Here is an 18,627-nt window from a genome sequence, read left to right on the forward strand (position 1 = left end):
CTTTTGTTGACACAGGTATGAGTCTTGGGTTGTGGGTACATATCCCAGAATTTAACACATCAATGCTGAAAATTTTAGCTAAGGGTGCAGGGACACAATATGAATGGAACATTTTCCTGTTATTGAAGACTTATCATGAGTTTACTCACAGTTTAGGTTGAGTGAATAATTCTTGTTCATATGCTTATCGAAAGCCTAATTATGAGCACATATCACACATTTGCCTTCTCCTTTGTTTTATGTTTACAGTTTTTTCTACAATCGTGTTTCTAAGAAAATTGAAGTGTCTAAATGGGCATTTTAGTATCGGATAAGGGTTATATCCCGTCGAAAAGTGTTGCTTATGTTCAATACTAACGTTTGGGTAAGCTAATGTATTCCAGTTGGGATGATATATTACTGTTGAAAGGTATATGAGTTGTAAGAATCGATGATGTTTTTCAGAATAGTATAATTTTGCCTTTCCCACAAAACTGCTTTGCCAGTTTGACACAATTTCGAAAATGTTTCCTTTTGATTCTCTTGAACTGTTTGCAAATATTTACAATGAAAGAATACTTCGAGGTGAAGTATTACACCACTACTATAGAACACCAATATACCTAAATGAAGTACCTCATCATTCAATTACCATTCAGCTTAGAGCTAATTACAGCTTCTTTCGTCAGAAGCTTGATCCCTCTTACCCACAGTTTAGCAGCATCGCAACCGCCTTTGCACACAAAGTGCACTTCCTTGTTCTTGGTTGTTACTACATGAAACACCCCAGCTTCATCTGCATCACCCTTGCTTCTCCTGTTCTTGCAGAAACGTGCACTAGGTCCGACTTCAACCTCTTTACAGATCACATTCCTCCTGCTGGATGTTCCCCATGTCAGAACTCCAGTGGCTCCAACCATTTTGATCATTTTAGCATGGGGAGACCCTCTGCCTCTTTTAGTGTGTTTCTGCACACAAGCTCCCCTCCTTACCAGCTTTCGAGCGAGCTCATCTAGTATAATTCCTTCTGCTTCATTGTCTTTCCTACCATTCTTCCTTGCGAAAGAAAGTGGTGTTTCGCCTCTGGAGTTCTTAAAATCACAAGAAGCTCCTTTCATAATCAAGAGTTTACATATTTGGGCATGTCCTTCTCTGGCTGCTAGCATTAGAGGTGTGTAGCCATCTCCATCAGGAGCATTCACATCATAACCCTTGCTAGTCAACAATTGGACAGCTCCTAGGTCTCCTTGACGTGCAGCACAGTGAAGAGCATGGAACCCTACAGCATTGCGGTTGTCCATTTCAAGTGCATAATCAAGTAACACCTTCTCAAACAAGTCTCTCGTGCAGCTGAGCTCTGATAATGTTATCACAGTATCACCTGATTTAGTGGATCGTTTCACATCAGCCTTGGCATATACAAGCAAGCGAAAGGATTCTACATGACCTTTTAAGGCTGTAAGCAAGACCGCTGTGAAGCCATTGTCGTCGGGTTGATTGATATCTATTTCTGGCTGCGCTAATAATATTTTCAGAGCCTCTGTATCCCCAACTCGAGAAGCAAATAGTAAAGGTGAAAAAGTAGAGAGATTGCTGCTTTGAGGAACTTTCCCTGCCTTGATGACTTGCAAAATTGTTTCTTGAAAACCCAAAGACCACTTATTTGAGGAAGCAATTGAAGCAACAGAAAAGCCAACATCGTTGATCAGCCCAAAATCAGCACCAGCTGCTGCCAGTACCCTGAGGCACTCTTCTTGCTTGTACTTGGCAGATAACATAAGAGCCGTGTCACCAGAGTTAGTCCTTGAATTTATATCACAGCCAGCTTCAAGGAGAGCTCGGATGATTGTTGGTAATCCAAGTCGAACAGCCATGTGTAAGGGACGGAACAAAGTATTGGATGTTGTAACTGGACACTCGATATCAGCTCCACAATCGATCAGCACATTGACAGCGACACTGTTAGCACAGAGGATGGCATGGTGAAGAAGAGTTCTTCCGAGATGAGGAGTATTTGGAGAGTGTTTTTTGAGGAGCATCCTGAGGATTGCGCCACTGATCTCAAAGTACTCGACTGCGCACCAAGTGAGGGGATATGGCTCTGCTAATCCTGCACCCACTCGAAACTCTTCACCTGAATCCGAGTCCCATGACCAAGCTCCAAGCTTCACTTCCATGTCTGTTGTTATATCAGCCTGTTTATCAAAATAAGGTGTGATCAAAACTCTGGAAAGCCCTTAAGTAGTATATACAAATTGGGGAAATGTGCTAAAATTCCTCTTTCCTTACAATCATCAAGACAACAACTTAGCTACCTGTTGGCAATTGCCATGATATTCTTATATGTACAACAACTTAGCTACCTGTTGGCAATTGCCATGATATTTTTATATGTACAAGAAATTAAAAAAAAATGGAAGGTTTGTCCCTTCCAACTTATCTACTATTTGAGTAAATTAAAGAAATATTCTATGATACATACAGAAATTAATTTTTAACCATGTATAAATACTAATCACCTGAATTTGCTTTGTTTTTAATCATGGATTGACTGAGAACTTGTCATTTTCATTGATATACACAAAAAACATGCAAAGATTTTGCAATGATATATTCAATTGTATAATTTTCAGAAATAAATTTTTTTTTTTTTTTTAATTATTCATTTAGTACAACTAACCTTTTTTTTTTTTTTTTTTCCTTACAGTTTTATAAAGATATATTCACTTAATATACACCCCACTTGTGCATTACCCGCATGCATATTAAAGGGATAAACTTGTATAGTTTTCCAAGTTTACATATACTCTAGTAACTTTGAGGGAAGTCAGTAATTTTTTTTTTAATCAAAAACGATATACTCTCCAAGTTAAAACTTCTAATACACCACACAGTATTTACTGCAGGTCTAAAATTTACTGTGCCATGCTATACTTATTCTCAATAAGACAGTAGCTGAAGGTTTCTCTTCTCCCTCATCGTGTTATTCGTGTACCACAGTACCAGTTGACTACTGGACCATAGGCAATGAGCTAAGAAGCTACTATTATTTGCAATCAGATATGCGAAGTATTCTCAATCCGTACAAGTACCTTGAACGGATGCAACGTACTTGTATGGTTACACACTTACAAATCCAGCTGTCATTAAGATGGTACTCTGAAGCTCTGAACAAACGTCATTAATGACCCATTCACCCAACAACTTAACGCGTCACAAATAGTACAAGGATAAAATTGACCTATTCAGTAGTACAAGCATACTGCAAACAGTTATGCCATATATTGCTATGTCAGTGACTCAGAGGTTCCTATTCAAGCACGGTTATCGCAAGATATGAGCTGAAAAGGATCACACTTCATGTTAGGTGTTAGTCCGTACTCTGTATCTGTACATGTTATATTGTTAGGTCTAGCCTCCCAGGTGCTTAAAAATTAAATACCATTATCAATTTATGATCTGACTCCTGAAACTAACTAATACCGTCCCAACCCCACAAAAATCGACCCACTTAGAATGTGATTATTGGGAACCGATAACCAATCCGACCTGATTAGATTGAAGCCGAAACGGAATGGACTATATTGACCCGTATAAGAATCTTACCTGATATCAAATTGACCTGTAGACAACCTGAGCTAAAACTTTGCTAAGACCTAACAATTTATATCAATAATCCTTCTTACAGTGTTTCTTAACCCCTTGGTAAAATGTACATAATACTTTTTTTTTTAAGGTGGATTATTCTTCATCCTCTGAAAAAATAAAATATATCTTGGTAATAAATTACAGGTAAATTTAAGGGTCTCCAAATTAATTTGGTTCAAGTTTCAAGTGATGATTCACTTCGTTTTAATTTGGTTAACAATCTGGTTGATTTCAACAAATTAGCTACCATGACACAAAATATCTAAATCAAGATTGTTAATTTTACTAATGTCATTGTCTAGTGTAGTTATGAGGTCCTTCATTAATCGGATGGAAACAAGCCTATCACTTCACTTTTAGTACAACAACATTGTGTTAAGGAGGTGTCTTATTTCTGCACCCGAAAAAGGGTAACTCATTCAGTTGACAGGCCAGCAAAACATAATAATGTAATGTCCAATCACCAACAGGATAAATTGGTGTTCATACTTGCAAAAACCCCATAACAACTAACAACTAACTTACCTTTAAAAAATCATGGGGTGATACCTAAGACGTGAAATTAAATCTCGTTTTCATCGTTAGTGAAAGGAGTTAATTTTCCAAATAACTCACGTGTAGGTAAGATTAATGGCTAACATTTCCGCCATCTAATAGCAGTAAACTTTTTCTATACTTTAAATAAAGAATTATCTTCATATCAATTTTCAGTTAAGGGGAAGGGATCAGATGGTAAAACAGTCAATCACCAGTAACAAAAATTGACAGTGAAAATAGTAAAGTCACCTGTAGCAGCAAACGGACAACAGATGGTTGCCTACTGACAACAGCAGCGACTAGCCCATTGCAATCAATGTTGGCATGAAGAGATGGCTTGGATGATTGGAGAAGTACACGGTCCATTGCATTTGTATCCACACCACACTGCCAGTTAAAACAATACAACAAATGTCCATGTAAGCCAATACTCCAAAAAATGTATCACTCTATGGACCTGTGTAGATCCACTGTGCCATATGTACGTGTTGCTTATAAGTTGTAACTAATTTGAGACAATAACAATTGGTTGTTGGATCCACACCTCGATATAACGCAACAGTATTATTCATCATTTAGATGTTAAGCATTATCTAATACTAGCGTGCAACGTAAATAAGAGCACGAGTCAACTCTGTATAAAAAGGAATTAACATGTTACCTTAATAATTTGCTTCAAAAGTCAACAAAGTTATGTACTCGTAAATTATTATATTGACTAAACATTTAACCTTCAATGTTCTTGGTTTCAGTAAGGCAATTACCTATATATAAATTAGGGTTAACTGGTATAAACGTGCATATTATCAATAATAATGCCAAGAGAGAATTAAGTAGATGACAAAAAACTCTGTATGCTTAATAAGTTAACATGGTATGGGATACATTGAAGCGTTAATTTATTACGGACCTTAATCATTGTATCAACAACATCAGTGAATCCTCTGCCACATGCTGTGACAAAAGCATGCAGGGCAACATGGGGCCGTATAAGGTCAGATCCCATCAGCAGTTCCACGAACCTTGCCCGTCCATGAATGCTAGCCTCCAAGAGAGCCTGCTCACATGCTGGTTGAGAAGCCCCCGCCTTGAGCAGCACCTTCACAATCTCGAGATGCCCTTCTCTCACTGCTGCAGTAATCGCAAAACCTCTGAATAGTTTCTGGTTTACATCAGCTCCAGCGTTCTGCCATCCATGAAAACAGCTAGAATCTCAGAAATTTTATTAAAGTCGGCAAGAAAAATAAATAAAAAGTCATACTCCGTATATACTAATTTGGAATGTCCAGAATACATTGTCACATTTTATTAAATCTTGAATGTTATGAGGATTATCCGATCAAAATATGACAAACCTTTGGGACAATGTAACTATTACTAGTTCTAGACCGCAATTATATTCTCTTTTAGTAAGATTGAACAAAAAAACAAATACTTCAAAGAAAAAAAAAAAGCATTAATGATTCAGAACTAAGATTTACATAAAGAGACAAAGAAAGACTCAGAAAATGCCATGACAAACAGAAACAAGGGAGCAAGAAAGTACATTATTTTGTAAACAACTGTATGAAAGAGGGATTTACTACAGATTTTTAAGTTAAATTACAACGTCGGTCTGTATTCATGGATGAGGAACAATTAAATATGGGCCTCGGGGATCTTCATGTGCACTATGTCAAGTATGTCAACTAGATATTCAGATTCGCTAATTATAGCATCTACCAGAAGAATCCTATGTTACTAAGTTTCTACTAACAATGGCAAAACAAAACTAAACAATGCAAATTATTGGCAATCTACACAAATGCACCATGTTGTTTCCACATTTGTAATCTCCCTTCCTTCCCGACAAATTGCCTGTCTCAAGTTCAAGGTTAAATTTATTTTTTGTTTCATGTGTTGACATGGACAAGTTGGTTTTTCCTGCAGGGATATTGTTCATGTAATCATGTGTGACAATATATTCATCAATAATTACTTGTATAGGATATTTCTTATTTCATATTAATCTATATCTTAATAATACGCATTTTCTTATGAGATATGTAAGGTAATTATAAATATTTAATTTAAGCTTCATGACTTATTTGACTCAAAATATAATTAAATCAATAATGCAAAATCTGCATAAGATTAATATGATGAACACTTACTCAACTCTTACCAAGCCACTAATACTTTTAATACTCATTGATTATTTGATATATTTTAAATTTATTTGTAACCATGTTCCTTAGACTTGTATGTCGTGACTCTTAAGTGTTAATTTTGTCTACTTTATTTTTTTATTTTTTGGTGTTTTACCCGATTTACCCTTTGGGCTAATCAGGATTTGGGGATCAGTTTTGAATAGTTAGGTTCCAATCTCCTCTCAATTGTTATTACGGGGGATCGAACAATTTTGTCTACTTTATAGTGTTAAATAAAATGTCAAAGTAAATGGGATGGATCAAGTCTTGAGCTAATGGTTTCTTCACAAACGAAAACGCACCGTTTTGTACAAAGGGCAAATTAAAAATAAGGAGCATTGACTTTGGGCCAAGGAAAAAGAAAAATTAAACAATGCTTTGTGTGGTCCTAGCAATGAGTTTAAATTAATTCCTAACAATATTATACCTTTTTTTTTCATGGGTACTTTTTTCAAATGTTTGCTCACCTAGTCACCTACGCCAAACTTGACACGTACAAAATCAGATAATCTTGCCTTAATATTTAGTACTCTCTCCGTTTTAATATGATATTATCATATGGAATTAATCACATAAAATAAATAAAATAAATAAATAAATATTTGGAATCTAACATTAAAGTGAAAAACAATTCATAAATAGTTTTACCTTATTTAAATTTTTTGATTTTTTTTAGAAAAGAAGTCATAATTACATAATTCAAGGGAATAATTTCATTACTTAGATTCATGTCATCAATTCACAATCAATTAATTAAACCAATTAGAATTTAATATGTATAAAATAGAAAATAAAAACTAAGTTAAAAGTGGTACATTCACTATATGTAAATCTTTTTGAAACGCCCAAAATAGTATATGGGACTAACAAATCGAAACGGAGGGAGTAATACTCTGTAGCAATTTACGGAGCTTAATTAAATAATCAAATAATAATGTTTTTAGTTTATTGAAAACATTTTAATAAAAAAAAATTAAAAAAAAGTTAAGTGAGTTAAATTAGCTTTAAACAAACAGAATATAGATCAATTCCCAAGTACTAAATTTAAGCAAAGGTAGCTAATCAGACAACATGTGTAACAAAATGGCTAGATTTTCAATTAATCTAAGCACGAATGCACGTTAATACTTTATTGTATAAAAAGTCGTACTATGTTTTAAAATTCAATTTGAAGTATAGTTAGGTATAGTGTATTAGTGTAGTATCGAATATACAATTACTATTCAGATGAACAGCAGAAACATATAATAGCATTTAAGTAACACGCTTAAATGATAGCAGAGCATAACAATAAGAACATTCAATCTATCCTAGCAAGTTTGGTAGGGACTTCACACCCGTCTTGACTAGCAAGCTTTCAGATAATGAAAGAGAAGATCATTTTTATTTTTAATACCTCCCACTTTGATGATAATTTCAAGTACAAAACTAATTAAAGCATTTATTATGCTTCAGGTTTATTATAAATGCCAGATTGTGGTGCCCAATGAGCTTTAAGTCCTTATTCTTTTGTTTTGGCTTTGCCTCTAAACACCGTCAATTGCTTTTTTGAGCTACTTAACGAATAATCAGGTTTTCTACCTACTTATCTAACAATCTTACATACTTCATAACTAAATTGGAGTAGACTGTAAAAAGGAAAAAAAAAAAAAAATGGGGGTAATCAGGTTTTCTACCGACTTATATAACATAGTTCGTAACTGAATTGGATTACGCTCATTACTTTTATATTAAACCGATACATGTCGCTCATTACTTTTATATTAAACCGATACATGTCAAATAAGATGATTAAATTTTTCCATTTATTTTTAGTTCATCAAGGCATGAAAAACGTTTGTAACTAAAGAGACAAATAATTTTTTTGCCAACATAAAAGAACTTATCTGTGGTACTAATAGTATTAAATGAAGAAGTACTAATAATGCACAAAAAGAAGCAATTTAGCTTTGTGTAAGGCTGATATCAAACCAACCAGCGACTTCCATATAACTCAGGTTAATTCAGAATGCAATTGATTATTGCACTGAGAATAGTTTTCAATTGCTCTTTCAACTGAAATACAGAGTAATAAATTTCTAAAAAATTAAAAAGCTGAAATTAGGAGGGAGAAACTAGAGTACTAGACGATGTTGTACTTCTTTAATTCTTTTTTTTACAGAAAAATGAATTTTGTACTTCAAACTAAACTTGCTCTACATTACTCCCACATTTTTATTTTTGCTACAAGTACCGATTTATGACAGCCTATAAATATTTGATTTTTAATATAGATTGTAAGAACAAAAGTATTAATAAAAAAGCAAATCAACCCATCAAAAAATTAAAAAATGTAAATCTTTCATTTGAAGGAAGAAGATCATCCAAAATTTGCGCAAATTAAATTGGAGATACTCCTTTCAAAATTAACTTTAGTGGGACCATTAAAATAGAAAAAGGTAAACGAGCCTTGTACTCAAAAATACGTGAAAGTAATTTAATTCAATTCAAGTCAAATTAAAGAATGAAAGAGGCTTCAAATTTTAAGACATGTACCCGCGAAATCAGTTACTGCTACTATCGATCACATATTCTCTGCGCTTATAATCCAAGTCAATTTTTGTATACTCCATTATTTAACGCAAATTAACATTCAATTTATTACCGTTAATTGGATAATTTTCTTGTCGGGATTAATAGTCACGTTTTTGTTTAAATTAAAAAATTACACTCCATGTATTATGACAATTTATTTCTGAACAGAAAAAATATAACTACTCAAACCGAACTAGAAAACATGAAGCGGTGATTAGTGATTAACAAATTGGACATTTTTCTCGTCCGGAACTTATAATCACGTTTTTATTGATATTTTTTAAAAACAAAAACAAAAACAAAAAATAGTAGCAGTAATTAATTTGAACGGGGAAAATATAATTTTAATCACCGAAATCGAAAACACGAAGCCAAGTGATGAACGTACAACAAATAAATGCATGAGAAATTTAAAATTCAAACTAGAAATCAATTTGAAGCACTTTTTCCGTAAAATTCTACTATTCCAAATGGAGGACCACTGTACATTTTTTGACATGTAGAAATTCAAATTTTGACAGCAAATATTGAAAATAATCATAAGATAGAAAAAATCAGGAAAAATCTACTATTACCAAAAACTAGTCAGATTTTGACTTAAAAACCAAAAATAAAAACAACAAATAAAAATTAATTTAATTAAACTTCAATCAAAATAAAATCAATCAATAAATATGAATAAATAAATAATTACCAGGAGTTGGCGAAGAAGATTAAAATTGCCGAAATGAGCAGCGAGAAAAAGAGGAGTGACGTCAGTTTTGAACTCCTCATGGTGAAGAACGACGTCGTTTGGTAAATGATCACGGAGAACAACCTCAGGACGGCGGAGCTTAAGAGAGACGGCGCCGACGAAGTTAACGTCGAGAAAAGAGTCGGAAGAGCAGTCGGAAGCGGCTTTGAGATCGCCGGAGGAGAGAGAATCGAGGAGGCGCTGAGAAACCTCGGCTTCGTAGTTGACCGGAAAAATCTGTTTTCCAGCGATGGCGGCGGAGGTGTGAGAGAAAACCGTCATGGTAGTCGCCGGAAAATGGCGAAGGGAGGAGAGAGAAAGAGGGAATGGAGGTTCGTAGAGTTGATTTTGTGTTGAGGTGAAGTTGTTGTGTGAGAGTGTGTTGAGGAGAGTGCAGAGGAAGGAGAAGAGAGAGGAGAAGTTGGAGTTTGGAGAATGAGAATGCGAGAGACGGGGGAATTTATTGCCTGCTTGCTGCCTTTCAGATTTTACTACAACTATCTTTATTATTTTATTAATTATGGTTAATTCAATAAGTTTGTTTTATTTATGTTTTGGGACTTTTCTATTTCTAATTTTTCATCCAAGTAATTTTTTTTTTTTTTTTTTAAGAAATGTTAAGGTTTTGTTCACTTCACCTTAAAAAAAATAATATTCAATAAAAATAATTTCAGTTCAGTAAAATTAATTTCAGTTCAGCAAAAATAATATCAGTTCAGTAAAAATCAGTAAACTAAAAGAAGAAATATAATACAAAATTAGTAAAAATAATTTCAGTTCAGTAAAAATAATTTAAGTTCAGCAAAAATAATTTATGTTCAATAAAAATAATTTCAGTTCAGAAAAAATAAGGTGAAGTGAACGGAGTCTTAGTGTCCTAAAAAAAAATCACCAAATTTATATACCCTCATTTCGTAATGTTATTAACTCTTTTATGTACATAATAATTAGTAACGCTTTTTATCTCTCTTAGGGCCTGTTCTGATTGACTGAACTGAGCTGAATTGAACTGAACTGAACTGAACTGCACTGCACTTGTTGGAGCTGAACTGAATTAAACTGAACTGAACTGAATATTTTATGAGAGAAGGAAATTATGAATTGAATTGAACTGAACTTATTGGAACTGAACCGAACTTAACTTAACTTATTGGAACTGAACTGAACTGAACTGGACGGAAAATAATCTGAAGAAAACAGGCCCTTGTTCTACAATAATTAGACATTTTTACTAGAATTTACTTATCTTTTTATCTTCACTTTTTGTTTTTACTTAATCTATATGTATCACATATTTCTCTCATTTATTGATCTGGGTTCTTTTACAAATAATAATAATTATTGTGTTTTAGAGATCATGAAATTCAAATGGGGCCAAAAATAGGGACTACGTGAATATATATATATATATATATATGTTTCCTATATATCTCTATTTTTATATGCGTAAAAATTATACAATCAGACGAATTTAACAAGATCTTATATGATTATATTATCTGACTTATCTCTTGGGTCATGTTCACTCCACCTTATATTTTCTTAAATGACATTCTTTTTACTGAACTGAAATTATATTTTATTGAACTTAAATTAGTTTTGCTGAACTAAATTAGTTTTATTAAATTGAAATTATTTTTGCTGAAATAAAATTATTTTTAATTGATTTTCTATTATATTTCTTCTTTGGTTACTGATTTTTCACCGAACTAAAGGTCTGTTCTCTTCAGCTTATTTTCAGTTCAGTTTCTAATTTCCTTCTCTCATAAATATTCAGTTCAGTTAAGTTCGGCTCGAAGCAGTTCAGTTTAGTAAATTAGAACGGGCCTTAAGAGTATATACTTTTACAAAACTAAACTTATTTTTACTTAATTGAACTATTTTATTGAACAAAAATTATTTTTGCTGAATAATTTTTTTTTTTATATGAAGTGAACAGAGTCTTATTTATGGTCAAATTTAGTAGAGTTTGATCCAAATATTGACAATGGGGCAAAATAAATAGGGACAGAGATTATATAAGGAAAAAAAAAGGTTTAATATTGTTAAGTTTATTCTATTGTTTAAATAAATAAATAGATTGTACATCAATTTTGATATTCAACCTATGTATTGTAGACACGTTAATTTTCAAGTTATAGAGAATATAATTTTTTAAAACCCTCCCTAATTGATGATTAATTAATGTTATTTAAAATTACTATAGATTTTAATGAAAATGTAAATCTCTTCGAAAACTTATAATTTAGGAATGTAGAATCATGTTTGATATGTTGTTTTATGATTTTATCACATGATATTAAACTTTTCCCTTTAATGTAGTCAAAGATATTTATTGTCAAAGCCCTTGACCCTTGTGATTAGTTTGACTTAGTAATGTTGTAAGATGCTACAACCCTGTTCCTTTAAGATGTTGTGGTCTGTTCTGCTTTGCTGAATATTAATAATATGATGACACATGCTTTTCTCTACTCTGTTATACTCTGCTTAGAAGCTCAAAAGAACAGCTAGGGCCTACCTTTTGCCGAATTCTTGCATTGAATAAGAGAGATATTTAATGACCCATTTTCCACCCTTTTCCCATATTCTCAGCTAGTTCCCCATAACCCCTTTATAACTCGCATGGGTAGCAACTTACAATATTTAGTATTTTATAAGATAGTTTATTACAGTATTTTTACATATAATTGTTTTAATAAATAGACTAAAACTACATAATTTCCTCAAAAAAAAATAATATAAAAAAAAAAATAAAACAGCATAAAACATTTTTTTTCATTGAACTTAAACTATATATTTTTTTTTATTGAATTTAGAGATAGTTTAATTCACCTTATTTTTGCTTATTTGATCTAATACTTATTTTTTCTAATATGATCTAATTGTCAGACTTGATTAAACTTTGACTCAATATATATGCTAATCTATAAGGAAAAAATATATCAAGTGGGGTCTAGCTAAATTTGTAATAATATGTATTTTATTAATATGCTTCATTACGAAATTAAAGATATATATATTTAGCTATAAAAAACCGCATACGAAGTTATGCCATAACTTATTATTTTTTATTTGATTTGATACGAACTTTTTTTTTATTATTTTTTTTATTTGATATATAATAAGTAGAAATAAGGGGAGTTGAATATAACCTTATAATCACTTTAATTTTACTATTGTAATTATTTTTTTTTCTTAAGTTGAACAGAGCACATAATAGGACCTACAGCTTTATATAAGGAAAGTGATAGAATATACGATAGATATTCTAGATTTTCTATTATAGTAGGATATGATTTGTGAATATTGTGTATCTTTTGAGATTTCCTAACCTGATTAGAACTTAGATCACCCTTGTAACCCTATATATATGAATCAATGGAAAATACTCCAGATTGAGGAGTTTCACAAAATCTAACAAGTGTGGTTAGCAATATTAACTATACTCCTTTAATAATCAATATCTTTAATTGTCTATTAGCAAAATTAACAAAAAGTTGATATGATATTATCGGCATATATATATATAAATTGTGATTAGTCTAGCATAATGCAAAAGTCGAAATAATGCACTTAGGGCCTGTTCTCATTTACTGAACTGAGTTGAGCTGAACTAAGCTGAACTGAATTGTTTATGAGAGAAAGAAATTAGGAATTGAATTGAAATAAATTGAACTGAAATTAAGCTGAAGAGAACATGCCCTTATTCATATACAAAGGGACTAAGGGGATATATATATGTATGTTCGTTGTGTCTTCATTTCTTGTTTCTCTTCTTATCTAGTGACCAAAATCACCAAATGCAAAGTGATTCAACAACTCCAATTATCAAATTCATAAGCTAAGAATCATAAGTCTTAAACTGATAGACCTAATTTAGTGTTGCTAATTAACAAGTCTCACTCACATACAATAACTTATCAATGACGACTCCTATATATGTGGAGCTAGTAAGTATAATTTGGTTCAACTGTTTTTACGTCCATAAGTTTTGGTAAACTAGCTTTGTAACTTGTAAACCAATTTCATTTAGCTTCCACGATAGTACCATACAATATCCTTTCCCCATTATCTTAATAATTACTTACAATTAAAAGTAGAGAAATATCAAATTAATAATACTATACAACATTATTACCTTATTATACGTATATACTATAAAGTTTTTGAAACTATCACTCTTAATTAATTAAGGTTTATACTATAATAGAGTTTATATACATCAAAAGCTGAAAACAGATGGATAATTTGCAGAAAAAGAGTAAAATCAACTTAAAAACATGCATACTTGTACAGATGCAGCAGCCTTTGTTTTTCTTTTATAGTAAATCAAGTCATAAGTGTAGTAAGAGTTGGTGTATTTGACAAGCAACTTCATTCCATCAAACAAATACGGAGTAGTATTTGACCTTACATATGTATTTTTTTTTTTTACTTCAATACGTATCATTATAAAAAGAAAAACAATACAAGTAATGATTTAAAGTTATTGGGAAGATTTTTAACAAAACCTGGCAATACTCGGGTTAAAAATAATTACTAATTTAAAAGTCTCTTAAACAAAATAATTTATGACTTTTTTTTAGGTAAGGAGAAGGCCACTACAAGAAAAATACCTTTTTGTAGCGATTATTTTAACATTTTGTATCGATTATAATTGCTACCAAAAAAAAAAAAAAAAATCCCAACGAATGGTTATTCGATACAATATCGCCGTTACCATAGCCTTTAGTAGTGTTTTTCGCTTTCGCTAGGGTTGTCCTCATAAATCGATAAGAAAAAAATTCCCTACATATGATATATACAAGATTCTAATATGCAACCTCAAACTCTAATATTAAATGTTATTTTAATAAGTTATAACATATTACCAAGCATAGCTTGGTGGAGTTGGTGGGAACTCACCTTGTGATTTTGAGGTCACGAGTTCGAGAGGTGTTGGCTTAGTAGGGTCCTTCTTCTTACCTTAAAAAAAAAGTTATAACATATTTTATGTTTTCTTTGTTAAACAAAATTTTGAAATCTAGTGTAAAAAAGGCTTTTTGTATCAATTTTTGGGTTTTAGTGGCGATTGTAAATGATACACTTTTCATAATATTATAAATGTGCATAATAAGGTGAATAATTATTATTATGTTTTTCGTATTGATTTCATATGGGTTTACTATGTCGATTGTAAAATGATACGAATTCCTCTACTATTTCACAAACATATATGCATATTGTAACGAATGTATAATTGCTACGAAATAATCGCTACAAAAAGACATTTTTCTTGTAGTAGACGCCCTGCCAAATCAGAGCCTCTTGTAAGCGAATTCAACCCAAATAAACAGACAAGACCCCTTGGGAGTGTTAAGGGTAAGAGAATTCCCACCCCCAAGTTGCCTCTACTGGAAATTAATCCCACAACCATTAGGTTGTGAGGTGATAATCTTTTCCACTAAATCAAGTACTTCTTAGTAAAATAATTCATAATTATTTGTGTACCGGAAATGAAAAATCTTAGTGCACGTAGTTAAAAATGTTACTTATAAATTCCATTTGACCACATTTAATTACTATTACAAGTTAGGGCCTGTTCACATTTACTGAACTGAGATGAACTGAACTGATTGGAACTGAACTGAATTGATTGGAGCTGAACTAAACTGAAGTGAACTGAATTGAGCTAAAATGAATATTTTATGAGAGAGGAAAATTAAGAGCTGAACTGAACTGAACTGATTGGAGCTGAACTGAACTGATTAGAGCTGAACTGAACTGAAATTAAGTAAATGTGAACAGACCCTTACTCTTGCAATGTAATTATGTAAATTATCAAAGTACTCCGTATATTTTTTTTGGGTAATGTTATATGCAGTCCTTATAAGTATTTAATATACTTCCTTTTTTTAGTATTAAGTTGAGAATTTATCAACTGTTCACGAGTAAATCGGTGTAATAAATTTTTATTCATTATCAATTCTTCCCATTTTTAGCTTCTTATATGCAACCCTTAACCCTTAGAGCTACATATAGCTTTTTTTATTTTTTTTAATTATAAATTTTTATGATAAAGAATTAAAAACAGTGTATAGATAATCTTGTTTAATTAAAATGATACAACTATTAAGAAACAACCAGAGGAAGTGATGTTTATGCAAGTTTTAACAATAATCTAACCTCTAATAAATATGCCAACAAAGATGATTGCATGGGCCACACAACTTAGTTTCTTAACTGGGCCCTTAATACACCACACTGGCCCAACACTCAAAGGTGGAATTCATATCAATTGTTCTCCACTTTCTTGTCTTCCAGGAGGGGGCAAATTATTTTAAATTTTTAAAAATTAAACGGTCAGCAAATGTAAAAGCATGAATAAGTTGGTAACAACAATATTAAACAAAATGCATAGGTTGTATTTTTTTTTTTTTTTTTATTAACATTATCTTCATAGAAATCAAATTTTTAAACGAAGATGGCGGCTAATCAAATTGAAAGCATTGCTTAACTAATTCCAATTCAAAAATTACCACTGTATAATTTGAATTGTATCGACTAATTAATTATTATTATACACTATAAGTTAAAACTATTACATCCTCTGTTTATTCTATTTAGACTGTTATTTCATAAACAACCGAAGTTAAATTATGAAAAGAATTTTAGATACTCCCTCCGTTTTAAAATAATGTTTCTGTTTACGTAAATCGATGCAAGTTTTTATCCGTCTTTAAGCGCAAATATCTTTAATCTCACACTAGCAAAAATTATAAAAGTTAGATATTAATAATCTACTCACCAAGACGAATCAAACGAGATCCCACATGACTATATTTGCTCTTATAGATTGAGAGAAATTTAGAAGATTCTCTCTTATTTTTTAAAAATCAAAAATTCCAAACAGGAACATCATTGTGGAACGGAGGGATTGTATTTTTGAGATTGTATTTTTGTATTCTATATTTGAAGGTGGAACATAATTACATAAACCTTATTTTTAGTGTTTGAATTACAACTTTAGAGCATTAATTTAGATGGTGTTGGTGCTGTTAGTTACGTTCCATTATAATCAAACATTAAAAGAAATGCTATTAAAAGTTGCTTGGGGTTGAAAGTTCCTTAAGTGAAGCAATAAACACCTTTGAATTTAATTTAATTAGCATAATCAATCTAATGATTATTGTAACTCAATATTTAAACTATGATTTCCCTTTCAACTGCTTGTTTATCAAGTGATGATAATTTAGATAGTGTTAAATTTTAAGTAAAGGTAATGTGGCTAAAGTAGTTTTTTAAGGAGATGTGTGAACAATTAGAGGAATATGCTCTAATTATCGGATTGTATCGATGACTAACTCTTGAAGCTGACCTTCAAATTAGAATTGGCGAGAACAATTTAATTAATCTTGTAAAACATACCTCATAATTCTCCAAAACATTTCTACCTTTTATGTGTTATTTATGTACTTATTTTTTTCAACTTTACATAAATTATTTCTTTTTATGACATAAAACACGATTAACATATAATTCAATCTTAACCTACAAATTAAAGTGAAGCATTGTTGACATTATGGGATGATATAAAAAAGAGATTATAAATAAGGGCACGTGTCACATTTACTGAACTGAGCTGAACTGAACTGAACTGAACTGATTGGAGCTGAGCTGAACTGAACTGAACTGAGCTGAAATGAATATTTTATGAGAGAAGGAAATTAGGAGCTGAACTGAACTGAACTGAATTGAACTGAACTGATTCGAGCTGAACTGAACTGACTGGAGCTGAACTGAACCGACTGAACTGAAATTAAGCTGAAGTGAACTGGCCCTAAGGTTTTTATTTTGAATATCTTTTGTAATGGATGAAATCAGACATTATTTATTGAATTAAAGAAATAAAGTTTACCTTGAATCTGATAATAATGGTTCAATATAATTTAAGGGATTGAATAATGCAAGCAGTAGTTTACTAAAGAGTATTTCTCAATACCCTTGGGATAGAATCGAATTGTATTGGATGGAAGAAAATAAAATTTCAAAACACCTTAACAGTAAAAAATAAGATTTGTACAAAAACCCAATAATAGTTAATTGAACAAAAATCACCATTGAAAGGTAGGGGTGGGGTTGACATAGAACTACAAAGTATATTTAATGGTTATGAACTTATGATATGATTGTATCATAAAACCCAAGGGTTGCATTTTTTTTCTTTTTTCTATTATTATTTCAAATTTTTCCTTAACATTACTATTACATTATTACCCCGTCACATAAGCTATATCTACTTCCTCCATTACATATTATGTGCAACATTTGTCATAAATGGATGTTTCACATTATGTGCAACAAAATAAAACTTTCTTTTTTTAGTATATTTTTTAAAATGAATTTACCAATATAACCTTACTTAAATTTAATTAACACATTAAACTCAAATATTATAAACTTGTTACTAACTTAATTTAAGTTAATGATTGTCATGAAATTTACCCCAAACTAATCAAATCAACCCATTTAATTCAAATTTCTTCTTACTCTCCTTCTCCTCCAACCAGTCAACCACCATCTTCACCACTCACTAGAAACCACCACCACTATTCTCTACTCTAGAGTACCCTCTTTCTTCATGTACCCACAAATTTCTCCTCTCTTTCATCTCTCCTAAGATCACGGCCGCCACTGTCGACGATCACCACCACCACTTTCTTTGCTAGAAGGTGCCGTCGCCGCCGCCCATTCTCCTTGCTATCGACTCCCCTTCCTCTATCTTCCTTATCTTTTTTGTTTCATCATATCCACCAAAGCTCTTGAGGTTTTTATGGCCAAATTTGACCATGAAAATTCTAGATCTAGAGTTTTCATGGTCAAACCAAATAAAATCCTAATTGATGATGTGAAGCTATTAATTAATTTTTCATATTCATCTTTTTTTTTCACATTCGAAGTTAATTGGTTGTTTTTTTTTGTTGGATA

At 31.6% G+C, this 18,627-nt stretch overlaps 1 protein-coding gene across 1 annotated transcript; it reads right to left on the minus strand.

The window, feature by feature from the left end:
- Nucleotides 1-495: 495 nt before the first annotated feature.
- On the minus strand, nt 496-10,082 carry LOC145568931 (uncharacterized). Its single transcript, XM_081628314.1, has 4 exons — nt 9,622-10,082; nt 5,075-5,350; nt 4,414-4,551; nt 496-2,174 (listed from the first exon to the last, which is right to left on the minus strand). Exons 1-4 carry the CDS (start codon nt 9,940-9,942, stop codon nt 624-626), a joined length of 2,286 nt encoding a protein of 761 aa, XP_081484440.1. The 5' UTR covers nt 9,943-10,082; the 3' UTR covers nt 496-623.
- Between the last annotated feature and the right edge of the window lie 8,545 nt (nt 10,083-18,627).

This window comes from Chenopodium album, chromosome 11, assembly GCF_948465745.1.
Source record: "Chenopodium album chromosome 11, dcCheAlbu1.1, whole genome shotgun sequence".
Lineage (NCBI taxonomy): Eukaryota > Viridiplantae > Streptophyta > Magnoliopsida > Caryophyllales > Amaranthaceae > Chenopodium > Chenopodium album.

What these genes read in the sequence shown, in the direction of transcription:
- LOC145568931 (XM_081628314.1), bottom strand. Translation starts at nt 9,942, where the DNA reads ATGACGGTTTTCTCTCACACCTCCGCCGCCATCGCTGGAAAACAGATT. An exon ending in ATCTTCTTCGCCAACTCCTG is followed by an intron (nt 5,351 to 9,621) that starts GTAATTATTTAT and finishes CATGGATGGCAG; the next exon opens with AACGCTGGAGCTGATGTAAA. An exon ending in TTGTTGATACAATGATTAAG is followed by an intron (nt 4,552 to 5,074) that starts GTCCGTAATAAA and finishes TTTAACTGGCAG; the next exon opens with TGTGGTGTGGATACAAATGC.